This window comes from Manacus vitellinus, unplaced genomic scaffold (genome assembly GCF_001715985.3).
Source record: "Manacus vitellinus isolate BGI_N305 unplaced genomic scaffold, ASM171598v3 scaffold_5_pilon, whole genome shotgun sequence".
NCBI lineage: Eukaryota > Metazoa > Chordata > Aves > Passeriformes > Pipridae > Manacus > Manacus vitellinus.
The window spans coordinates 33,228,275-33,254,302 of NW_021940682.1; the positions used below are offsets into that span (position 1 = coordinate 33,228,275).

Sequence of the window (26,028 nt, forward strand, 5' to 3'; positions counted from 1 at the left end):
TGCTGCAGCAGCTGCCCTTGTATCTAACTTTTCACAATTTGTGCCCTGGACAGCTACCAAACTTACTAATGAGTGTGATTTCACTATAGTTAAGACACTGTTTATATACCCTAAAGCCAAGTAAAGTCAAGAAAACAGCAGACAACAGGAAAAAACCCAACCCCCTTTAGTCCTGTTTGGAGACAGCCTGGTCTGTTGTTGCTTACCTTTTCACAGTGGCAGTTAAGGCAGGAGCTCAGCAGCGTTCTTAAGGTAGCACCAACCAGCACTGTGCTCCTGTACTGCTGTGCCTTGGCATCCTTCTATGAAATACTGACCTCAGCAGCCTGATCTGAATTTGGTCTCAGCCTGCCTTGAGCAGGAGATTGGACTAGAGACTTCCAAAGTCACCTTCAATTTGAATGATTCCGCAATTCAGAAACATCAGGAAGCAATTTGGTGGCTGTCACACACAAAGATGCAGCACATGGAGCATTACTAGTACCAAACCATTATAAAATTATGGAACACTTAATGTTGTCGGTTTTATCAGTCAAGGTATGGTAAAACCAGTATTTTAAATCCAAGGTGACATTAGCTATAGCAGTAAAAGCATGAGTTTGACTGTGCAACTCTATCTGTGCACACACCATCAGTGTCAGTCAGATGGTACACCACTGACTCACACAATTTACTTGCATAGGTTGGCACTCCTGATGTGAGGGAGAACCAAGAAAAAATTAAAACCTAAGTATGCCACTTACCTACAAAGAAATCTCTATCCTTTTCTGTCAAATAGACAAATTCACAGAACTACCTGTGAGGACTTGTCTTCTGAACACTTGAAAAACCTCCTCCTAACAGTTTCATTAACTTCTGTTTCCTGCTTTTGAATGGCTATATGTAAGAACACTGCCTGCAAGCTCTTTCAGAAGGAGCCTTATTTGTACTTTCCTAAAAGATTGCATTATAACTCTTATACTGAGCGCTTTTGAGATTAGGCTTTACAGGGTTGGACCACTGCCTGCCAAAAACAGGCTTTCTAGGGCTTACAGTGCCAGTGGTCTTTACTCCCTCTGGAAGTTTTGGAAGACACAAAACCACTTGTTTGATTGAGGCCAGGTCTTCATACCTGAAACAAAACTAAACCTTATCTTGTACTCAGATCCTGGCAGCTAGAAAACAGTGAAACAAAAAACTAAGACTCAAAAAAATTACACCAGAGAAAGGTGGGTTAAATACCACAGATTTCCCACGGACAAGCAGAAGTGAAAAGGGCTGTTTATTCCTGAAGAGTAAGGTGGCTTCTGAGAATCACAGAATTACAGATTCTGCCAAGTTGGGAGGGACCCACAAGGATAATGGAGTCCAACTCTTAGCCCTGTGCAGGACCATCCCCAAGAGTCACACCATGTGCCTGAGAGTATTGTACAAATGCTTCTTGAACTCTGTCAGGCTTGGTGCTGTGACCACTTCCCTGGGAAGCCTGTTCCAGTGCTCAACCACCCTCTGGGTGAAGAAGCTGTTTCTAATATCCAACGTAAACCTCCCAACACAACTTCAGAATATTAACATAATGTCTGAATGGGGACAATTTGAATACTGTAAGTACCAAATAGTAGGTAAGTGATCTCTCTAACGTGGAAAAAAAAACCACAATAAAACACCAAAACCATCCTAGGAAGAAAGCCTGCCTAATGCTTGTAGAACTGGGGACAGACTGTTTTTTTCTTTCTCATCATGTCACATCCCCCCACAGGTAACTTTGTACAAGGACTCTGATGGAGAAGACTTTGGGTTCAGTGTCTCAGATGGTTTACTGGAAAAAGGAGTATATGTTAAAAACATTCGACCAGCTGGCCCTGGCGATCTGGGAGGTTTAAAACCATATGATAGACTTTTACAGGTAATGTTTCTGGCACCACACAGGTTTAGCAGGAAGGGACATGACATACAGATTACTTTGTAAAAAGATTTGTAACCATACTGGAGGGTGTTTTCTTTGTAGATGTGATTGTAGAAAACTGCACAAAGTGTTTTCATCACTTATCTGGAACAGCCCTGTGATCTGTATTGCTTATTGTAATTTAAATAATGAGCGCTACTGTTTGTATTTCTACAGGGAAAAGATGTGTATGGGGGGCAGGAAGAAGGGCAAATGATGATAATTGCTCTGCTACAGGCTGTGCTGTGTAGATTTCTTAGAGCCTTGGTAAGAAAAGATAGCACTCACAGAGGCTTGGGCTTTTATGCAGTGGCACTAACACTGGATTTTCCTGTGTAGTAGTCATATTTAGTGTAAGTCATATGTAGTCATATTTATATAAACAAATTCTTTCAGAACACTAGGTATTTCAGAACTCCAAAGGAGACATACAGATGCTTACTAGGAAGCTGGAATTTCTCAAAGCATTTCCATACAGATTTGTCTTTTTTGCTGTTCCTGCTACAGACCTGAGAACTATTTCTGTGTTAATCCAAGTGTTGAATGACATAGTTGGAGTAACGTAATACTCACTCAGCACCAGTCTTATCACAGTGCCAAGTTGGACTGTGATGAAAAAACTAAATTATTTCTCAACTAGCCCAATAAAATATTTTATATAAATTTATATATATTAAGTAAAACCAGAGAAGACCTGAATTGAATTGAAATTTCAGACATACTGTATTGCATTTAAATTGATGAACACCATGAAGGACGGAAAACTATGGGCTGTTAAATGTCATTTTATGGAGTGGGCATTGTGACAGCTGCCAACAGCTAGCACCAGTGTAAATATCCCTACTTCAGCTACATTCTGTTTAAAGAGTGAGTAGAAAACTTAACTAATGTCTTCAGACGAGACATCACGGTAAACAGCCTTGTACTGGGCGATTCTCTACCTGGAATAATTAAATCAGTCTCCATAGTCTCAAGGATAAATCTGTTTCTCTTGTAATCTTTTTCTTTTTCCTAGAATGGTAACAAAAATCAATCTTCTCATCATTCAGGTAAACCATGTTCGCACCAGAGACTTTGACTGCTGTCTAGTTGTGCCCCTCATTGCAGAATCTGGCAACAAGCTAGAACTGGTTATTAGCAGAAACCCACTGGCATCTCAGAAAGGAAGCTCAGAACATCCTTCAGCGAGTGGGGAATGGAGTGACCCAAATAATGCCTTCCTTCAGCAGAGCGGACACACTCATGTTAATACAGAGACACGGGATCCTACAAATACATTATAGCAGAAAACCATTTCAGTGGGACATTCGGTAACAAAAGACAATTATGGTGCTAAATCCATTTAAGATTTCTCTCAGATTGAGGCTTAGATGCTGTATAGCACTGAAAAGCACAGGAGGTCAGTCTGTCTGTCTCAAAGCTTCTATTAATCCATGGTTACTTTTGAAATAGTTTAATTCTTCATTAAGTCAAGTCATTCCATTCTAAACAATCTAGCATTAGTAACAGTAAGAAAAATCATAAGGGCCTTTTTTTTCCCCCAAATAAGAAACTGGGGAGATGTTTTAAACATGATCTAAATGTACCTCTTCCTTCAGCAGCAGCAGCTGTTTGAGGGAAGAGCATGGAGTTAACCTCTGCTAACAAACAGTGGTGTCCAGGTTACATTGTTTTTAAAAAACATTTTATCAGAAAGGTGCTGCTGTATGATGGGCAAGACAGAGTGGTTTACTGCACTGGGTTTTCTTGTGAAATGGCAAGAAGGGTGCACTTATCAGACAAAGCAAGGCTTAGATGTTTTAACTAAATGCTTGCAGGAGGCTGCAGTTTGCAGTGAACGTTACTGCCCCATTTCGGTAAACTTTGTTAGAACCATGTTATTCCCTATGCAATGAAGTATTTAATGGTATGTCTTGCAACCCGTGGGGATTTTTAAGCAGAGACTTTTTTAGTCAGATAAAACCTCTGAATGAGGATTACTGAAAAGAGTAAAACTGAAATGAGTTCAGACAAATTAGAAAGGTTTTTAAAAGAAAATGGTGTTTTTTTAAACAATGTCCGTGGAGATTGATATGAAAGCTCTTTAATGATCCATAAACCTGTAAACTTGTACTGTCACACGTAAGCTTTTTAAGTCAAACAATTTCTTGAAGGGACAAAGGTCCTATTTAATATGCTTTGTTTTCAGCCTTCTTTATGATAAACATTACCCTCTGTGACGCATTTTTAGAATTTAAAATTGTAAATATATTTTACAAACACATCACACAAATTCTCTCCTCTCCCCTCTCCCCCCAAGCAATAAGATACTGCCAGTTGCTCTATATTCTCACCAGCAGCTGCTTTGGTTTATTCTGGTATTCAAGTTGTTATTAGTAATTATTGTTATTGGTGAATATAAAGATACTGGATTTGTACATTTGTAGAGTCTCCATATCTAAGCAATCACCTTACAGAGTTGTTTCTGGTCAATTTAAACTGTTTAACTGTATCCCTGTTACTATTTCCAATACATGAACAAGCTCACCTGCCCTGCACACACAAGTATCTCCAATTTCTATTTCAGCACTGCCAGAAAAGGTCAGAATGACATTTAAGGCTGAATCATGTAAAAAAACCACAAACAAAACAAAGTTCATGAGTCACTTAAATATGTATTTTTATCTGTAACAAATAAGTATTAAACTGTAAAGTATTTTTGTACAAATTTAATACTTTAATAGCATGATATTTATCGTCTATGTTATGTTTTTTGAAATTCAAACTGTTGCAAATATTTGTATGGAAAAACTGTAAAAATTGAAATAAACAGTGATTTAAAGACATTAAAATGAGGTATTATTTTTCTACTTTTTTTTTTTCACATAGAGTAGGGAAAAGTATACTACATGGTATAAGTATAAACATGGTATTTTTTGCTAAAACTGTGGAAAAAAATAATGTGGAAAAAATATAAAGTTAAAGGTAAGACACATTTTAGTGTCTGATGTTTTGGTTTAACATTCAACTTACTAATCTCAAAATTACAATGCAGCAGGTCACACAGTACACAAGAAAAAGTTGAAAGCGGAATGTTATTTGGACTCTGACTTGGAATTTTTCTTCTCTTACAGATCATCAGCAGCATATAACTATTAGTTAAAGCAGCAATAGCAAGTTCTACATCTCTTTCAAGTACAAAGTGGGGAAAATTTTCTGGCACTGATTGCAACTTTCTTGTTCTATTTATAACAAGATTAAAAGCCATAATTCATCAAAGCTTCGTGCCCATAAATCTACCACATTAGAAAAACCTAAAGTCCCCTTTGTAAACTGTTTTTTTTACTCAAGAGCAAACTACAAGTTTTGGCACATGAATAAGAGTGTCTTATCAATGCTGTAGCATTAGGAGATGGATAAATCTTAGTATGGAAAGCTTGGGGTCTTTAAATCAAAATACATTCTCATGTATTTTTCACGGGAACATCTGAATCCTGTAAGACCTGTAAGTTCATTCTTCACCAAAACAGAAGAATTATGTGATTTTTTTGATGACCAGTACACCAATGAATATACTAAAAATGGATCACTGAAACTGTAAAAGGCGCAGTGTAAAACGAGCTGTTCTTCACAGAACGTGCAAAAACAGGAAACCCTTTGAAAAGTAGCAGCATATTCAGCTTCTCAGTTCCAAACATCTTGAACAGAACATGTTCAATAAAGATTCATAACGAGGACAGTTAATAATTGTTTGTTAGCTTTTGAAGAGCTTCCTAGGAACTGGTTGTCCCAAAGTTAGATTCCTAAGTCTAGAAGATCCAAGTGGGGATTCTGCTACTGTTGTCTGTCAGAACAAAACAAAAAAGTGTTATCGAAGTTTGAACCAGACCTAAAATATATTAGCATCTGCAAAAAAAGCTCTATAACAGAGCTCAGAAATTAGATGTAATGAAAAAAAGCATCTGTTAAGTAGGTTTGATTGTATAAAAATCAACTTCAATGATTATATTTTATATATATCTTTCACAGCAGGTCACGTAACTACTGACATCTGTGCACAAAGAATAAGCTAATATAGACTAAGCTGGCCAATGGATCACTCAAGTGAGTAAAAAGATGTATAAATTTACTACTACTGACATTGTAACTTATTTTTCCATGTTAGTCATATTACTCTGGAAAGAGATATGCCAAATTTGATTGCTTCACCAATTACTGATCATCTTGAAAATTATTAAATAAATAAGGGTAAAACAATCATACCAGTACCAGGTGACTTGTAGTGGTAAGAGTGCAAAAGTTTGTTCTAAATTTCCTCAGTAAGGACATACTTACAGGGGGTATTTTTGTAGCATCTTCAGCTGCAAGAGTTTGGTGTCTTTTATAAGGACTTTGCTGCAAACTGCCTGTCTGCTCTTTATTGAGAACTGATGACCATTCCTGATTCATGAGGTCACTCTGAGGTTCAGGTGGGTCAGGAGCACCTTGAGTTGCAGAAACAGAGCAAGTCGTGAGCTCCTGATGTTGCCGGCACTTCATGAGGGGAGAGGACGTTTGTTTGGGACAGCTGCTTGTTTCTGAAATTGCCTCTCTCAAAAATCTCTGTAAGCGAGTTTTTCTGGGCACGTTCTTGTTAGTGACTGCTCTCCGGAGGTGCAGCTCTTCAGCCACAACATAGACACGGCAGCGTCCCCTGGTCACGGCAGTGTACACGTGCTGCCAGTGCTGACGGCCAGGATTGCCAACCACGTACACAACAGTTTTTTCCTCGGAACCCTGAAACAGGTTTAAGAATGCCATTTCAAAGCAAGATCTCCGGTAAATAGTTTTTAAAAAAAGAAGACAGAAGAACGAGGAAGTTGGAGACAACTGTGGACACTCTTTCAAGAGTATTTTCTATCCTGCATTTAAGGAATTGTGGTTTCAGAGAAGTTTCTGACTCTTTCACGTGAAAATATGGCTCAGAGCTGCTATGTTCTTACCTGAAATGTGTGAATAGTTCTGGCCCATGCATGTTTTATGTGACATAGCTTCTTCAGTGCCTTATACTTCACAGTGAACACGGAGCCGTACGTGCTGCTGATGGTCAGTAAGCGCTGCTTATCAATTTCTACATCCTAGAGGAATAACACAATACTTAGCAGGGAGCTTGTACTGAGTGCATCCCTATTCTTTTACTGACCATCTTCAAGGAAAATAGTTTCATTGTACAGGGCCTACCCTAACTACTGATAATTTCACTGGCCCCTCTGCTCTACTCCCTGAAGCCACCAAAAAATACAGGTTTTTACTGCTGTATGTTTAGGTTAGCTTAGTTTTCTGCCAGGGAGAGCTCCAGCTGTAACATTAGCCTTATTCTTTACTTAAGACTGTTTCTGCCTATATACAAAATTATCCATTTCAGTTACAATACGTTTGAGTATTTACAGACTGTATTTACACTGAACACAAGCAGACCAACTGAAACACATTTTACAAGAAAGCTCAGGGTTGGGTTTTTTTAAATTCTCTATTGTAGCTTGCCTCTTGCCTTTCACGTGATAGTTTAGCAGAACTAAGTATGTACTACAGACTAAACTTGTAAAGTGTGAATTTTTTGGTTCTGGAGATTCAACGAGGACCGAATCAGTTACCACCAGGGGTTTTTTGTGCAAGTTCTTGCAGCAAAGACTTACCTCTGTTATGAAAAATATATCTCCATTGCACAGTCGTTTGCCCTCCTCAGCAGCCTCTGTAGTGAGGGTGGTTTCTCCACTTCTATATTCATGGCCATTAGAACCATCTCTGAAACCAGAGCCTGGCAAGAGATCCCTGAGATACGTATTCCGTGTGCAGGAAATCTTGTCCCCAGTTTGAAATAAAAGTCGGTTTTTATGGTTTCTAGGTCAGAGAAAGAAAAAGCAAGAAATGTATTCACAAAGTATGCATTTACCATCTCTCAGTATTTTTCCTCTTCACTTAGCCCAGATGAAAAACATTAATAATATTCAAAACAGTTAAGATAACACACATTTATTTCTTGAACTTTTGTAAAACCTTTTGGTAACAAACAGTAATATAGAGTAGCTCAAAAATCTTGCTTCCAAAACTATTTCAGAATCCATCTAGCAATCATACAGGGGCAAAAAATAATTAACCTTGAGAGGTTTTTTCACATTGCTTTTATGTCAGTTTTGAACATTCAACAGTAACTTAAAATCCTGGAATTCACATAATGACAATTTAAATGAAAGGCAATTTATCACTGTTGACAGTCCAGACTGAGACTGAAGAAAGTTTATGTTATTAATTGTTTATATAATAATCAGATCTAGATGAAACATTGAAAGTTGTACAATCTTATTTTAGGGTTTTGGCCTGGCTATAATACTTTCAAAAACAAAGTGATATTGTTCACACGGAAAATGCAAAATACTGGCTTACCTGGTTAAATGATTTGAATAGTGTTGGCAACAAAGTTCATTTATTAGATTGCAATCTTGCCTAGATCATACAAAACAAGAACATAAACAAAGTCATGATGTACAAAACATACAATTACAGGCAATGTCACATTAGCATTGATATATAAATAATGGAAAAAGCCCTTTTTAGCTTTGATGATCTTCCACTAACAATTAAAAAAATTGCAGATTCGGAATTTAGAAGACAGAGCAGTAAAGAAACAGTTTTGTCTAAATACCACAGAAAGTGAGGCAAGGATGTTTGCACTGCATACCTAGATTAGCTAGATTTGTTTTTAAGATAAAGAAGAAAAATAAAGAAAAAATAAGGCCTGGACAGATTATTTTCTGTTTATGAATATATTAAAAATAGCCAGAAGATTTATTAGCGTTTTAAAGACCTGGGATTTTAACTTTTAAATGCAGATTAAGTACCTATAAATATATTCCAGATTAATCTTATATGAAAATTACTAATAACAATATTGTACCTGGATGCAGATTAAAGAAATACAATTGATGTTGGAGTTACTCAGCATCCACAACAAACAGGTGAACTAGCTAAAATTTATAAATCGCTTATTTGCACACTGGTAATCTGGAAATAGTGGGTGTTTTTTAATTACTGAGAAAAGGTTCTTCACAAATAAAAGTGGAAGAGTTTTTTCTTAAGTACCCTTCTGTGCAGAACTGCAAGTTTATGGACTATTGGTACTACTGCACATGATATTTATCCCTTCAGTGTTTCTGGGAAGCCATCCATACTATTCATGCTCCTGTGATTACTAAACTTTCCAATCTTTCCTCAATGCGTGTTAGAGCCCTACATCCCACACCTTTTTAATTGATGAGTATTGTGCTTCCAAATACCTAAACTGTAGGCCTTTGTCACTGCAGAGCAGAAGCACTGATGCCCATCAGATTATATGACTAAATCTGACCCTTGACACACGGTCAAAACGGCAGTATCTTCTGTTACTTGGTCAATTCCCACTTGTGACAGAAGGCTGTAGAGAGAGTGGGTTATACACTCCACCACACAGCCTGGAATTCACATCCGCCACACTTGGATACATTTGAATACAGGTATTTCTTTGTATCTTGTGGGTTCCTCCTCCAGTCAAGCTCTCGCCTTCTGTTTCTGAAGAACACAGCACTCTTCGCAAACACCAGAGCACAGGCTCTCACAATCTACTACAAAAAATGACCACTTAAGCCCATCCTTTGCTGCTTTAACGTAAACCATACAGATGAACGTGAGCACAAAGGCAGAATTTATGGTGAAAAATAACATTAAGAAGAGAGAAAAATGAAGCAATTCTTCGTGGATAGACAGCGGGCAACCGGAGGGTATGGGGAGAGACATCGAGCCTGTTTGTTCTCTCTAGTAATTTTATGATATTGCCACTAGTCTCTCCAACTCAACACACTCAGCTATTTTTTAGAGCGTGGTTGCTAGCAAGGATTTGTTCAATGTCTGCTTGCATACCCCATTACCTTCTGAAAGCAATAAATTGTGATTGTTTGGCATCTTCCAATCCTGGTCCTTTTTTAAGTAAAGTCTTAATGGCAGTTTGCAAACCTGTTTTAAAAGACATAAAAGGTAAGGCATAAAAACGTGCAGAACAATTTAAGAAAGAAAAATATAATTTAATATTAAATTGCCTTTGCTTCAATGACATTTCAAGTTCTTTAAAACAATAAAAACAAACAAACAAAAAGCCACACAGAACCACACACTCCACAAAAAAACAAAACCACACCATAAAACACCCACATATATATTCTCCCAAAAAAGCATCATGCAGTTAACTCACTTTTAAAATCTGAGAAACAAGAGTAATATGGAAGGAGACAAATTCTTATTTCTTTGTTAAACAATGGCTGCATAGAACACATTTCATGCAAAATAAGGTTTTGATATAGCACATTAAAGAGGTAAAGATCAAATATTTTCAAGCCATAGATCTATACACTTAGATTCACAGAAGAAATCTACTTTAGGTATTCTGTTTGCTACAAACATGTTACAACAGTATGATAAGGTGATAAAGGTTTGCACTATTTTTTTCCTCATCCCCTTTGAAGCTTTTTGATGCATATAAAATAGAGGCCACTCAATCCACCTGTACCAAATAGATGCCAAAAAAACCCAATAAACAATGGTTCTAGCCCTGACCCCAAAACATTTTAAAAGCAATACTGGTATCCGGGAGGATATTCCTGTCCAGCATATCATCCTGTTACAGTTGCTGTTTACTCAAATGATTCACCACTGAACCATATGATTTGTTAAGGTTTGACAGCTCCAGCTACAACTAAAAGACAATCCCATTTGATTACACTGGTGGAAGTTACACTTCAAAATGTAACTGGTGAGCTGGAGCTCTACAGCCTATTCTCTGCATTTATGGATTTTGCTGGGTGCACTTACAGAAGGCAGAAGATAAAACTATGAATGTAGCCTTTAAATTTATCCCATAAAAAAACCCAGACTAAAATCTTCCCAAAATTTTAGTTCCAGACAACAGTCTGTGCTTTACCAAAGGGAAAATCAAGATCAAAAACTGACTGTACACACATACTGTCACAATTCCCACCAGCAGGCAAAGCAATAAGAATAAATTTCTTCTCCGGGCTTAGAACTGTCATTTCCTCATTCCAGGCAGAAACTTGCAGCACCTCATCAAATTCAGGCAGCTGCCGGTGAGAGATTCTTGACCAGAGCAGTGGAGGGAAAACAGAAAAGTTATTTCCAGCTAAAGGATTCCAGTGTATCATCATCTGCATCAGCCTGAAGTTCGCCACTAATAAATTATTTGTCATCGACACTACATGCACCAAAAATTTATTCCTCTGAACATAACTTAATTTCACGTTAAAAAAGTTGGTGATTTATTCTCTAGACTCCCCAGAACTGCAGCAGATATTTAGTATTACCCATAGAGTTCCCATGGGAGCCAAATGGAGTAAAACAGAAGTGTTACAAAAAAAATAAGTGAAAATGTTTGTAAAACACTCAGTAGTTCTGAACATCTTGCAAATGTTCAGAATATTCTCAAACCATCAAAAGCTCTCGGGCACTTGAACCTAGATTTCGTTATCTGAGCTTTAAAAAAGAAATCATGTACTGACAGGAAATAGAACTATTTCCAGAACAAAAGTAATGCAAATGTTGGAAACATTTAGAGTCTCTAGGTATTAATACAGAAAGATATAAAAAGAAACTATGCTGTAATGGCCCTTGACATCTAACCTCTCAAAGCAATAGTCTGTTTTAGCTGTTGTCACACTTATTAGCAATGTCTATAAAACTTCCTTTAGAGAGAAGCAATTTTAAGCCATTTCAAAAGGTAAAAAGTCACTTGTGCATTTACAACTCATTTGAAAACAACAGACAGTATCTGATAGTGAAGTACCTCCTATGAAATTCAAGACTATTCCAGCACACGCATTTTTTTTTGTCCAGTATACATACTTCTGGAAAAATCTGTAGGGTTTTGTTGCTGTTGTTTTGGGGGGTTGGTTTTTTTTAAACCAACGTTACTGATTTGGACAAAAAAAGTTAACAGAAGCAATACTACGGAGGCAAACCTGGATCACTGCTATTTTGCAGGTAAAAGGCCAGGCCTACTACAAGAATGCTACATACATACATAAGGATATCCTACCTTGATGCATTATCTACAATTAGCTGTGACTCAGCTCTGTGGTTTGTCCGCAGTTGTACAGAAAAGCCTCTTGATTTTAGACCCTCAAAGAGATCAGCCAGCATGTTTCCTGGGTCTATGCTTGGTAGCTGTCTAGTATCACCTAAACAGAATGCAAATTAGTGTTTGTGAGAAGGAATAACAGATCATGTGTTGCAAACGGTCTTGAAAAAAAAATCCCTGGAATTAATAAATACTCAACTCTCAAATAACAACATACATCCTTAATACAATTCACATGAAATAACACTTTCAAGAACCTGAGACACTTAGGGAATCAGGTTGTAGCATAGTTCAAGTTTTTCATATTCCTCACTCAGTAATGCTTCACTAGCAAGTGCAAATCCCTCTGTGCCTGATGAACCCTGGCAGTGATCACATCTTATTCAAACACATTTTGAAAGTGACATATTTAAAAAATGCCCTAAATGGCATGTCAAAAAGCAAGCCTCTGACAAAGCATAAAAATTTGACTTTATATTTCTTTGCTTTCCTTTTTGAATTAAAACAAGATGATCCTACCATTAAGAATTGCATGAAATCTCCTTTCTAACATATGATTAATATGCTAACTGCTAAACAGAGAATGGAGATACTGATAATTTCATACTGACAGCTGGAAAACTTTCTTATCTCATCTGACCTTTACAATTACCAGAAATATCCAAGAACAGAACAATGTAACGTTATGGAGTTTTTAAGAGACTCAATGAGACCAGTGGGAGCTCTGATACTTACACTGTGTATTGTGTGTTATTAAATATTGTATAATGCTAAATTTGCAGTTTCACTTACCTAGAATAATAAGTTTAGCGAGCTGAGCATGCTCACACAAGAGTTTTAAAACCAAACTAAAAATGCGTACAGGCACCAAACTTCCTTCATCCACAATCAGAACTGTAACAGCAGAAAACTTCCACGGCTGTGCCTGTTCACTCTGCCTCCACAATTTAAAACTATAGATAATCTAGAAACAAATAAGAATAAAGCAAGCTCTGACATTAATCAATTATAAACAACTGTCTTATAAAAGTAGACAGTGCAGTATCTTCTAATGTTGTATGTGGAGCTGTTATCTGAAATTCTCAACTTAAACCTGTAAAGACCCAGAAGACTCAACCATTCAGTCTTATTTTCCTCCCCAGTGAATACATTTCTAGCTGAGATTATTGACACTGACTTACACAAGAGCACAGAAATGCAGTCTTTTTTTTTCTGCAGAAACTGGTTAAGATAAAAGGTGAGCCATTAGGCTGCTCAGTAACAGAACACCTCCTACAACTTGCTGACATTAATAAATGCCCAGCATTGCATGGGGAAGGGGTACAGGAAACTACCCAGTCCCCAAAGATAAAATAAGCCAACAGTACATTTTATGTTATAATTTTTATTTATATGCATTATTCCCCACCTCCAATGTCTTTTTGGCACCTTTCACTACCTAGGACAAAAGAGACTTAAGTTTATTTACAAAGAGTTTAGTTTGCTTTCTATTTTTTTCTAAAAAAATTTCCACAATACTTGACAGCAATTAAGAAAACACTGTGCAAATTAAATTTATCTCATTATTCAACCCCAGGTTACTGATCTTTCCATGTATGTGCTGGTATCAGTATGACTGCCAGGCAACAGGATACTAGAAAACAGCTCTACCACCTAGAAAGCATTTTTGTCTTCATTAAAATGAAAATAAAAAACAAAAGTGAGAAGCTAAAAAGACCAGATGCCCAAGAGAGGCACAAGTGTGAGATGTATATAACTACAAAAAAACCCAAAGTTACAGCAAATAATGTTTTCAAATGACTGATTTATGATTCCCCACAATGCAACACTTACTTTCAAATGCTGACAAGCTGTAACTACGCATTATCATTAAAAACAATAAGTGACACATTTCATAAGGAAACTTCCAATAACAAGCTTTTTGCTTTTTTTTTTTCTCAGAACAAGAATGGACAGTGCCAAAAGGTCTTTCAGAACCTAACTAAAAAACCCCAAACAAACAAACAAAAAACCAATCCTTACCTGATGCAGTGTATATGCAGGAAGCTGAGTTTTTTCACTCAAAAGACTTGTCGCCCTCCCTGTAGGTGCAGTCAACAGTAAATTCAAACATTTTTTTGCATGTGTATTCTCTGACTCCCAGTGATGATCAAATGTATTCCATTCCTCAGATGCATCCAAGTCTTCTTCAAAGTCCTTAGAAGCAGCTTCCACTTCTTTTTCCATTTGCTTTAAATGACGAAAAAGGCAGCTAACTATTGTAGTCTTCCCACAGCCTCCTTTTCCACTTATGATTGTGACAGGATTAGAACAAATCTTTTCCACAGCAATAATTTGATCTAAGTCTGCCTCTGCTTTACTTTGGTTACCAGACATAGACTCCACTTCCTTTTCAGGAAAGTGATTTTCACCATTATGATTGTCTGGATCATTTTCCTTCAGATGTTCCATTTCATGTGCCTGGGTAATATTCATTTTGTTATCTACCGTCTCCCTTGATGTCTCAGAAATGTTAAGTATCTTTCTCACATCAGCATCCAGTTTCCATGTGTCATTTGACAGAAGGTCACCTATATACATTGCAATGTCTTTTTCAGATTTGTAAAGATGAGGCAGAAACACTAGCTTTTTTTCCCTAATCACTACCTGCTGAGCTTTCAAAAACTCAAGAGATTGCCACACATGCTCAGTGGACATATTTTTGGATACAAAACGAGCCAATTCATCTTGATCTTCATATGTGTGTCCCATTTCTCTACACTGTTTCTTGAGTTGATCATAGAGAATTAATGCATTCTTCTGTAAGTCAGGAATCTTCCAGAGGAGATGTTCACATTGACAGAAGGCAGCCCACGTTGCCTCACAGTAAGAAAGGTTCAGTTCCTTATAGATAATCTTCTCCCCAAAAGAGTAAAAGCAAACACATATTTATTTCAGAATATTTTAGCTTCTTGCTAAATAACATTCCTCCTAGTAAATGCCAATTGCAATTCAGAGGGTGGAGTTTGCAAAAATGTATGTATTTGTCATAATGTACGAGGCTACGCTTTTCAAACTATATGAAAGCAAGATATTTAAAAGTAAACTGGAATGTAATTCCTCTCAGTCACCTTTCTGTATGAAACAGGAACTTTAAAAATAAAGACCTGACACAGAAACTGGGTATTAGGGAGAACTCGTGCCCACCTCATTGCACAATTTCAAATAAAGGTACACACACTGTAGACACACAGCACAGGAAAGGCATTAGCCAGAATACCATACCCAATTCTGAACATGTTTCTTCAAGAAATACACAGTCTTAAAGACACTAGCACAAAATAGTGCAAAACAGATTAACTATTGAGGGCAAGAAAAATTAATTGCTTTTGCTCAGTCTTAAGAGAAAAAGCTAAAGAGTGTCTTCAAGCAACAAAGAAATTGCAGTGAGAACGCAGGTCCTTGGTACAAGAAGCAAGAGAGCAACAAGTCCATACTGCATCAAGAAATAGTCAAACTGAACACGAGGAAAATCCTCTTAAAGGAAAGGATTTGAAATACTGGAATATATTGGCTACACTGCTGAATCTCTGAAATTGGAAGCAGAGGGATAACCAACCATATTTGTGAACTATTAAGCAGCAGTTCCCAACCAAAGTACGGGAGCGCTAAGGTGAGGTGCAACAGCAAAGCTGCACAGCAAGCCCAGTAAAGGAGAATGAAGGTAAACAACCACTGCAAATTCCATTATAAAAAACAAATCACTGGATCAGATAACCTCTTAACAAGAAATTTATCTACCTTACTATGAAAGCATAGATACTGTTCTACATATTAGGAACAGAAAATCTCATTTACTGGTATAAAACTGAAGGGGACAAACGAGGATTTTTAATTAGCTTTCTTACTTTTGGTCCAATTACCTCAAGTATTTAATTTTCTGTTCCTTGTAAAAAATAGTAAAAAAATGGTTGTAACAAACCCACTTTTAAAAATCTTCTGAGATTAATTTATTGTAGACCAACTGGAAAAATAAAACCTTTTGCTAAAACTGAGTCCAGTGTATCATCCATTTCCAAATGAACTATGCTTAGGCCCTAAAAATGCACATTTAATAAACTGAACATAACTAAAATAGCACTGTAGTCTAACGAAGCTCAAATGTAACAAAACCCTATTTTTACCCTACCTAAAATTACTTACCCTGCTGAATCCAAGTTTCCATGGTTCATTCTTTAATATCTCCTCCAATTTTGTTAGCATCCTGTCTTGAAAATCTACCTTCTCACCATCTGTACCATTGCTTTCTTCAGTCTCTCTTTGCCAATCCACCATATCCAACAGACAGCAAAAATGGCACGGCAGAAGAACTGGCAAGAACTCCAGTATCCTCGGAAAAGTCAGAGCTACCAATACTGCCTTCCCTGCAACTACATTCATCATAAACAAAGTATCATGCAGTATACACACATATTTGTAAAGGCAATTTAAACCTACTATGGCTTTCATCCTTCTGCCTCCCCTAGATCCAAAACATCTCAAATTTCTTTCAGTTTCTTACTCATTGTAATTCTTTTTAAATTATTTTAAAGTTTGTTTTCCCTGAACTGCCTTGGGAAAAAACCAATGTAAACAGATGACATGCATCTAAATGTACTCTCTTGGAAAATATGTATTATGCAGAAAGGCAAAGATAAAACCTTTTCCCTTTTAAGCAAGTACTTAATTTATACATAGAGAATCAATATACACTATTTCCACACAAAAAAAATACCATGAAGGCTTGAAGAACAAACTGCTCAAGCCCGTAACCATTAATGGCAACAAAAAAATTCACAGTAGCAGAAGTAGCAAGGAGGGAGAGAGGGGGGCATACATTGCCTAATGATAGAGAAAGAAGAAAATTTAAAATGTAGCAAAGTAACTTATATTAGATACTAGGAAAAACCCCCAGCTACAAGAACAGCGAACAGAGTGCAATCTCTACCCCTGATGATTCATGAACACACTGGACAAACCTCAATGAAAAGTAATCCATATATCCCATTAAAACTCTCACAGCAAACCAGATCTGTGTTTCTACCACTATTGATTCCCACCCCTTTGTGGTTATGAAAATATTTGAAATCCATAAACTAGGGTTAAGAACTTTGCCACCATTACAAAAACAGAACAAAAAGCCTAAAAGTCTGTAGAGCTCTGAAAATTTTCCTCTCCTTACACATGGGATTTGGAGTAAAGTCAGCTCAAGTCTAGCAGAGGCTCTCAACTCTCCTGTTACACATGATTTGACATCCAAAAGAGTTACCTCCATCATTTGATCTGACACTGTCCAGTGAGCCAGGTACTGGAAGACTTCGTTCACTTACATGCAACAGCAGATAGATCCAATCTGCCTGAGCAGGTTATGGAAACACATCACTGGAGCAAAACAAGAGAGCTAATGCTGAAGGCACACCTCAGACATCTTGTCTTTCCCTCTGTTTTAAAGTTTTGCTTCAGACCAGCTGTAGTCTGGTTTCACAGACTGAACACATGTTAGGGATTGGAGTACCTTAGGCATGCAACTGGAACACATTGTTTGGGTTTCATCCAGTAGGAATATAGTCAGTACTCTCAGAGACTGCATCACAATGGGGACAAGAGGGATGTCTGCTTCAAAAGCACACTCCTGACTGAATCTCTAAAACTCATGTAGGTACACCAGTGCAGCCCACAACACGATCCTCAGCAGTCCTGAACTATCTCCATGTGGGGACACTCCTGTTTCCACATTCTGTTCATGGCCATACCAATCTGCTGACAGGCAGGATTCAAATACACTTAGACAGACTATTTAGTATTGATTTAGACTACACTGAACTCCTTCACTGTTCCCCTGTATCACAAAGAAGCAGGCATACTATTTCTGAACACGTATTTGTCCTAAAAAGCCATACCACCATGTGTAGGTAGCGCTAAACCCATTTTTCAACACTTCCAGGGGTGGAGCATCCCTAGCACAGACAATTCTACTTAGTAAGCCTACAGAATTTAGGAAAGTCCTTCTTTAATTGGTCAGTTGTCCCACTGTGAGGAAATATTTTTTTAAAAAAAGAATCACTGCATATTCAAAATTCAGTTGAATATACATTTGATATGAAGACATGTTAGCTTGAACACAGTATCTGAAACAACTCCTTAGCTTATAAAACAATCAAACTAGCACAGGATATACCTACTTGATTTTGAAACATAGTTGAAGATGTCATAATCCTTGGTATTTCTTTGGCTCCTCCCTGGATGTACCTGTGAAACTTGGAACTGTTTTAGCTTTTCTTCAAGATTTCTAAAATTCAGCATAGACTCCGTAGGAAGCCAAGTAAAAAATTTTTCTTTAAAATCCTCAGGAACGCCACATTCCTCAAGAAAGAGTGAAAATACCTGTCGGTTGTTTTCTTCTATATCAGTCCGCAGAAAATATGACGGATATCCTCGCACGAAGTACTTAGACCCAATTTTTTTAGCTTTAACATTAACCTTCCACCAAGGGCCAACTAATGGAAAACGTCCAACTACTTCATACTCCTTTTTGGTGCCATCTTCCTGTATAATAACTGAATCATTAAAAAGAAAATAAGCCCATTGTCAATTGACAGTCATAAAGATTAAAAGTTTGGGTTGATTAAAAGAGTTTTGTTTGTTCTAAGCTCACTTTTGTCTTTTCTATAAGTTGCGGTAGTAAAAGTAAAGCAGGGGTTTTCATAAACTCCTGATGTCAGTCTCTCCAGCAGTATTTAAAAACAAAAGTGAAACCAATCTCAGAAACAAGCACTGAATTACTTCTCTAAGCATCAGAAATAAATCTTGTGTATGAATTTATTAAGCCAAGTAAACACATATGGTTTAATATTACGGTTTACTATTTATGCCAAGACAAGTTTACAATTCAATTTTAAACAGTTTTGTCACAAAATATTCCATCACAATGCCTGCATGTTCTTCGGATACAATTGCATAACAAATACTTTCTGGAACTGAAACCACCAAGATCATAAGCAATTAATATAATAAACCCTTAAGATTTTGTATGACATGGTTTGTCTCCTCTTTTCCTCAAAAAAAAAAATAACACACCACTCCTCAATCCACGACTGGGGACTAACTGCTATGACTAGAACAAAGTGGGCACCTACATTTAGCACGACCTCTTCCTCACCACACCAGAGTGACTCTTAGGTTTGTAACAACTTATTTATTTCTCCCTTCTTACCTAGTTCAATTCAGCCATTTTAAAAAGAATTTTGAGGATAAATTATTCTTGTTAGGAAGAAGTTGCTCCAACTTCACCTGCTTTTCTAAGTCAGGAATCATTAACGTCAACACTCATATACCATTAAAAAAATTGCGGGTTTTTTGTGTGAAGTTACTTTAAATAGAAAAAAATTTATATTGTCTCACTGTTGCAGTACTGTGCCCGTAGAAAAGCAGAGATTACACTCCCCTTCTACTACACATGTAAGGTTTTTATCACCTACTTCGGTTCGCTGTCCCTTTACTTGTAATCGATTCAGCGATCGGGGGAAGGAGGGAGCTGCGATCTGCCCTACCCTGGAGGGGTGTGCGAGCCCAGGTGCGGAGCGGGGGCCGCCGGGCCGAACGCGCCTCCCCTCAGCCCCGCCGCCATTCCCGCACACCCGGCTCCAGCCCGCTCCTTTCCAACGCGCGCCCCGCGCCGAGCAGACCCCGCGGCCGGAGGGCACAGGAGGCGCAGAGGGGCACCGAAACCCCGCCCTCCCGCCCCGCCTCGCGCCGCCCTCACCGGCGCGGCGCGGGGCAGCCGCGGCCGCCAGCTCCGCCGGCAGCCTGAGCGCATCCTCCGCCAAGTGCAGCTCCTTCTCCAATTCCTCCTCGCTCTCCTCCTCCGAGTCTGCCGCCCACCGCGGCGGCAACAGCCCCCCCCACAGATCCACCACCTCTCCCCGCTCCCGGCGGGACTCCGCCATCGCTGCCGCGCCTTCCCGCCCGGGATCCCCCCGCCCCTCCCCGGAAGGACACGTGGAGCGGGACCGCGTGCGAGTCCAGTAGGCCGGGAGGCGGTCGGGACAGTCAGTCAAGAGCATCGAGAGCACTTTTTTAATAACTCGAGACATAATTCTGTGTCTTTATGTGTACCCAGCTTCAAATAGGTCAGACTTGATTTTCAAAAACGTGGGTATTTGCTGCTCAAGTGGAGTGAAGTTGGTTTTCTAGAGCTAGGTGGTCAAGCACTGGGATTAGATGATCCTTTTGAAAATCTGGGACTAAATGTTTTGCTCTTCTTCACAGCGTAGCCAAGTTTAAGGTTCCTGTCTCCTCGATTTCTCTTTCCTCCCTCAATACTGCTACCAGTACAGTTGGAGAATAGAAGCTAAAGTAAGAGGGTTTTAAGTCAATGGTAAAACTGTTAATTCTAATATAAGGATTGCATCCATGAAAGCTGTAAGGGTAAAATATATATAAATATATAAGCAGTTCAGAGATTTAGAAATTCACAACACATGTGCAAGAGAAGATTGTTAAGCATTAAAAATGAGGTGAACACAAGGCCAGGAGATTCAGTCAAAAATTACTCTGTCATGAATGTTTTAAGTCATACTTTGAAAAATATTTGGAAATTTTAGATCAGCTTTTTGAACTACCTTTTTCTCCATCACGCCTCACTTCAAATTCCACTCCAGAACCCAAGAATGTATGGTAAAAGGCAACATGCTTTGACAGCCCTATGATTTTACCTTCTAATACACCATGATAATGCACTGCCATGATAATTCTTAAGCATAAGAGTCTTAAAGTATAATCTCACATGACACTGAAGAAGTTATTACCTTCCTGTCCACGGGGAAAAAAATCTGTTTATAAATTTGAACTCCATATTGGTGCATTCAATGAAAAAAAATGCAAGGCCCTAAAAAGCAAAGTCACAATGAACAAGGAAAGATGATTTGCTGTTTCTCACTGCTTTGTGTCTTGACACACAGTGGCAGGTTTTCATTTCAGAGAAAGTATGCACATAAAAATCTCACACCTTTAAATAGATACATGAAATCCTACTCTGAAAACAATTTCAGAACATTCTGACAGGTACCATTTATACATTGCAGGGTTATAATAAAGCCAGCCTCCAGATTTAAGTAAGACTTCCTATATTTTTTAGTTTTTTCCCATACCAGACATCCCCTTTCAAGGGATGGCTAGCAGTTCATCTTTGAATCTGACTAGCACCAGGGGCACTCCATAGTCTCAAATTTGCTTGGGTATTCATTGTTCCCTGATCTCTGCTGTGATTTAAGACATTCTTATCTGCTGAATTCCAATGGTAAGTCTGAGTTTACCATCCAGGAGCATCAACTGGAAGCCCTCAGAGGAAGAAATTAGGGGATGTATCTAGCACAGCATGAGGCAGGGATAGCAGAGAAAGGTATAAACTTTCATTGCTCTTGAGATAGAAAGGTTTAGTTTTTTCCCTATGCTGTAGAGCTTTTACCAGGAGAGGTGTGCAGTACACTTGGAACTGACTGCCCCAGGGGTGGAAACACAGCCCCACCGTTTTCCATGGACTGATCCAGACTGCACTGGAAAAGGGTGAGGCTCCAGAACACCTGCAATACATTGATGACATCATCGTATGGGGGAACACAGCAGAAGAAGTCTTTGAGAAAGGGGAAAAGATAATCCAGATTCTCCTGAAAGCTGGTCTTGCCATTCAATGCAGTAAGGTCAAGGGACCTGCCCAGGAACAGTTCCTAGGAGTGAAGTACCAAGACGGATGTTGCCAGGTTCCAACAGAGATGATTACAAACAGAGTTGATTAACAAAATAGCAGCTATGTTTCCACCAACCAGTAAGAAGGAAACGCAGGCTTTCGTAGGTGCCTAGGTTTTTGGAGGATGCATATCCCTGAGTATAGTCAAACTGTGAGCCTCTCTATCTTGTGACATGGAAGAAAAACGACCTCAAGTGGGGCCCTGAATGACAGCAAGCCTTTAAGCAGATCAAACAAGATTGCCCACGTGAAGAGTTCCTGTCATATTGTAGAGACAAACTGAAAATGGAAAGCAGCTGTATGGAGACCCATGAGGCAAGTCACAGAAGCTACTGATGGACAAGATGGACCAACTCAGGTTGCAGAGCTGAGAGTCATCCAGCTGGCTTTGGATATCGAAGAACAAGAAAAGTGACCAACACTCTAGGTCTACACTGTCTTGTGAATGGTAGCAAATGCACTGTGGGGGTCGCTAGAGAGATAGGGAAGGGCCAGCTGGCAGCACGGAGGAAAACCCATCTGGACTGCTGAGATGTGGCAAGACATTGCTGCCACTCTTCTTGTATTTGTCCTAGGGTTTTTGAGGGTGGAGCTACAAAAAAATTTAAGCCATTTCCTTTGTATCTTTGTGATTGCTGATTTTTTTTTTCCCTGTCGGTAAACTGTTCTTTTCCACTTATATCTCCTCACATTTTGCCTCTCTATACTGGTGGGGATAAAAGGGGAAGTGTTTAATTTATTGCAGTTCCCACCCCCATATTTGTCTTTAAACCAAGACAGAGATGTTATACTGAAATGCTGGACCTAAACAACAGTGAGCTATCCTTATTGCTAGTAATGATCTTTCTGAAACAAAACATGAGGCCCAGAAGTTGTCAGCTACTACCAGCATGAGCTAATATTAACAGTATGGGGATTTTGGAGATCTGGGGATCCCATAAACAGGTGTCAACATATGGAGGATTTCATATATACCCTCTATGTAGACCATATAGTCTTCTGTGTAGCACTTTACAATTGAATTCCTTTGTAAAAAAAGTTCAGCAATTACTTTCTTGGTGCCTTGGCTGCTAATTCTTATTTCATATTGTGTAGTGTCTCATCATCCTGTCATTCTTTTGTCTGTAAGAAACATAAGATGGAAGTTGTTTCAGTGTTCCCTCAGGGCATGTGGCATTTAATGTAGAAGCCAGAATTGCCGTGTCAAATAGCAAATGCTCAACTATTACTGGGTATAATCAAACCTTATTGTATACATTTATGCTCTTCATATGCCTAGGCTAGTAGCAATTTAGGAACCTAATGCAGTGTGTAGTGTAAGGGCACCTATCTTCTTTTTTATTAATGCAGCTATCCTACATTTCTTAAAGATATATAAAAGGGCTTTGCCTGTATGTCGTAGTGACCTCAGTTTGTGCTGCATCAAAATGCTAAATACAGTGTGTTTGACAGACAATAGCATTCTCTATTGATCAGACACAAGAGAGATGAACCTGATTCAAGAGCCTATGAATATTAATTAGGCCTGCTACTCCTATAAACAGTTAATCAGGGTGTTATTTTTGGGGCAAGTGTGCTGAGATTAGGTACATTGCTGAGAATTTTCTTCTTTTTTATACGATCTTGAAAACTTGGTATTGTAGGAATGTTAGGCTTACTTTTAAAAATCAGAAAATTTCCAGCTTTGGGGTTGTCAAGAAAATGGATACTGAAAGTGCTCTGACAAGCCCCCACCTGTCTTTCTTACAGGCCATTTATTTGCTATTCAAAGGCGTGATAGTTTCATTTTTAAAAGCAAATTCAAAAATGCTTTCTTTGCTGTTGCAAAGCTAACTTCCCCTCCCAAAAATGGTAGCAGGAGGAGAGGTCTCCTTCTTCTTTCTTCCCAGCCCACAAAATATTTGCAGCATCTGGCATATATTTCTCCTTACAGAATGTTGACCTCATCTAGATGTGGGATCAGGGTCACTTTAACTTAATCACACCATTGCTGAGCATTTAAAAAATGGTTTTGCAAGTAATAACTTTCTATGTCTGAGGGAGGAAAGAGCAAATCCAACACAAAAAACTTTCTGGATAGAATGGCTGCTGCTACAAAAAAACCCAAATAACTAATTCGATAATTAAATGTATGTGTACAAAGATTTCTGCTTTAATGTATTACATTCATTCACCAGGCTCCATGTCACACTTACAGGTTTGTATATCTCAGGAGAGAAATACAGTACTGTTATATAATTCTCCAGGAACACATAAAACCTTCCTTAACAGTGTTTCGTAACGGATAATGCTTGAAGTGCTTTTTCTAAAACAGTCTATGTCTTGGTGGCTTATGGGGAAAAAAAAGACTATGTTATCTCAATGTGTTCCATTAATGAAAAAGCTGAGGAAAACAGAAAAGAAACACACAAACCCCAGAAAATCAAAGACTAGCCTTCCTAAGAAATTCCTGAAATCCCCCAGTGCTCTTTGTAAATGAAAGTTTGGGTAACTTTAATGACCATGCGATAATATTTTGGTTTGCCTTTATTCTGCCCTCCCTCGCCCCCCCCCCCAGATCCTGTCATAATTAATGGTTTGGAGGAGAAAGGAACTCCATAAGTCTGCATTTTTCCAAGAGAATCCAAGACTGGTTATTTATATTTATAACTTACAGGGCTATATTGTTCTGTAATGGTGTAATCTCTACATTCCTGGTGAGCCCCACAGCAAAGATCTAGTTACTAAACTCAAAATTAAATAGGGATCTCAGAAAAAGTAATTTGCCTGTCTTTTGAGACTGTTCTGTACTTGCTCATCTTTGCTTTTTGAGAATATTTGTCTGATAACAGGGAGAAAAAAATTGGGGTGGGTATGTGTGTGTATGTGTGTGTGTGTGTGTACATTTCCCTCAGGATTTGACTGAAGACTTTAGTATGTACTGTGCTTAATGGTATGCTTTTTTTAATTTTCCCGAGCAGAAGGTCACCCTACTGCCAGCAATATGATACTGTGTGACTGTTAGGATGTGATTCTGGGCCCAATTTGCATCTGTATTTGCAAACTAACCCAAGCCAGAAGAGCAGCTGAAGTGGAGGTGTGCCACCATCCACACTGTATGCAGCTGTGGGCACTGTGAAACATTTTGTCCTGTGTCAACAAATACCATCTCAGAAGATGCCCAGGCCCTGAAAGCTTTTCTCCCCCTTCTTGCAGTTCAGCAGCAGGACCAAAGAACAGATCCTGTGTTCTTTTCTGGCTCAGAGGTAGCCACTAACTCTACCTGCACACAGTTCTCCTTTCTAGCTGTTTGCCACTGAAGGCCACTGCTCACATTAGCTATATAAAGCCTTGCTTGATACTCAGATCTGGAAAATACTTGTAGTCACTTCCCCCCTGTTTAATTTTTAACTGGAGCTTTTCTTGAACAAAAGCTAAATAAAAATGAGTAAGCACTTTCACAGTCTGAGGTTTGTTTCCAGAGGGTCCTTTGAGAGCCCTTCCAATTATTTGCCTTCAGCTGGGCTCCTGAGTTTAGCTATTAATCTTTCTTCATAAATAAATCACAGTTGTGCACTAACCCTTCTTTGTTACTGTTCTCTCGATTTTTTTATACTTTTCTGGTAACGAATTTAATGCAATTTTATTCATGTGTTCTTACAAGCATAATGAGCAGATGGAAGTGCTCAGATTACAGTTAAAACCAGCTTAAGTGCAACTGCTCATCTTCTTTTGTAACAAAATCAATGAATACAAAGATTAATTTCTGACTAATTTTAATTCTTCTCTTTTTCGTCAAACAGCCATTCCCAATAGGTGTTCTGCTGGAAAAAAAAAGCAGGGTTCCAAGGAGGATTTACAGAGAAGAGACAGAGAAGGAGCAGATGAGAGACACTAACAGAGTTGAGCATTACAGGAAAGAACTTTACAACCCTCTCATTCATTCGAACTACTTCCAGGTTGGGATAGATTGTTTTTTGTGTAAGGCACTCTGATACAAAGAGCTTATGGATAATAGAAAAACTGAGAAGACTGGTGACGTCTTGTTTATTGATACTGTCAAGTGGCAATGGGTATAGAGGTGTTTAAATTAAATGGGATTTAATGACACTATGCACTTTTCTCTGACGGCTTCCATGCTAAATAAACCACCTGGAGAATGGAAGTAGTTATGACAGGAGGGATATAGCAGCTTTGAACTTAATAAAAAGTTCAAATGCTCACATA

At 38.4% G+C, this 26,028-nt stretch overlaps 2 protein-coding genes across 6 annotated transcripts in view; one reads left to right on the forward strand and one right to left on the reverse strand.

Moving 5' to 3' along the window:
• GRIP1 (glutamate receptor interacting protein 1) overlaps positions 1–4,755 on the forward strand; it is a 221,948-nt gene extending 217,193 nt beyond the window's left edge. For 4 of the 5 annotated variants that reach the window (XM_029963465.1, XM_008926521.2, XM_018080550.1 and 1 more), the window contains 2 exons: positions 1,739–1,885; positions 2,974–4,755. In XM_029963465.1, coding sequence (XP_029819325.1) covers positions 1,739–1,885; positions 2,974–3,207 — 381 coding nt within the window. In that variant the 3' untranslated portion in view covers positions 3,208–4,755. Of the gene's footprint in view, positions 1–1,738; positions 1,886–2,973 lie in introns of those variants that run through there. The other variant, XM_018080556.1, reaches the window with a different exon arrangement.
• A 16-nt stretch (positions 4,756–4,771) lies between these two features.
• HELB (DNA helicase B) lies at positions 4,772–19,073 on the reverse strand. The gene is made up of 13 exons (XM_029963513.1): positions 19,046–19,073; positions 18,260–18,634; positions 16,242–16,468; positions 14,082–14,954; positions 12,852–13,023; positions 12,018–12,159; positions 10,932–11,062; positions 9,844–9,928; positions 8,327–8,386; positions 7,579–7,783; positions 6,886–7,020; positions 6,239–6,679; positions 4,772–5,747 (listed from the first exon to the last, which is right to left on the reverse strand). Exons 1-13 carry the CDS (start codon positions 19,071–19,073, stop codon positions 5,658–5,660), a joined length of 2,964 nt encoding a protein of 987 aa, XP_029819373.1. The 3' UTR covers positions 4,772–5,657.
• Positions 19,074–26,028: the final 6,955 nt, after the last annotated feature.

What these genes read in the sequence shown, in the direction of transcription:
- HELB (XM_029963513.1), bottom strand. Translation starts at nt 19,073, where the DNA reads ATGATCTTGGTGGTTTCAGTTCCAGAAA. An exon ending in TATTCAAATCATTTAACCAG is followed by an intron (nt 7,784 to 8,326) that starts GTAAGCCAGTAT and finishes TCTCTGACCTAG; the next exon opens with AAACCATAAAAACCGACTTT. An exon ending in ATGCTACAAAAATACCCCCT is followed by an intron (nt 5,748 to 6,238) that starts GTAAGTATGTCC and finishes TTGTTCTGACAG; the next exon opens with ACAACAGTAGCAGAATCCCC.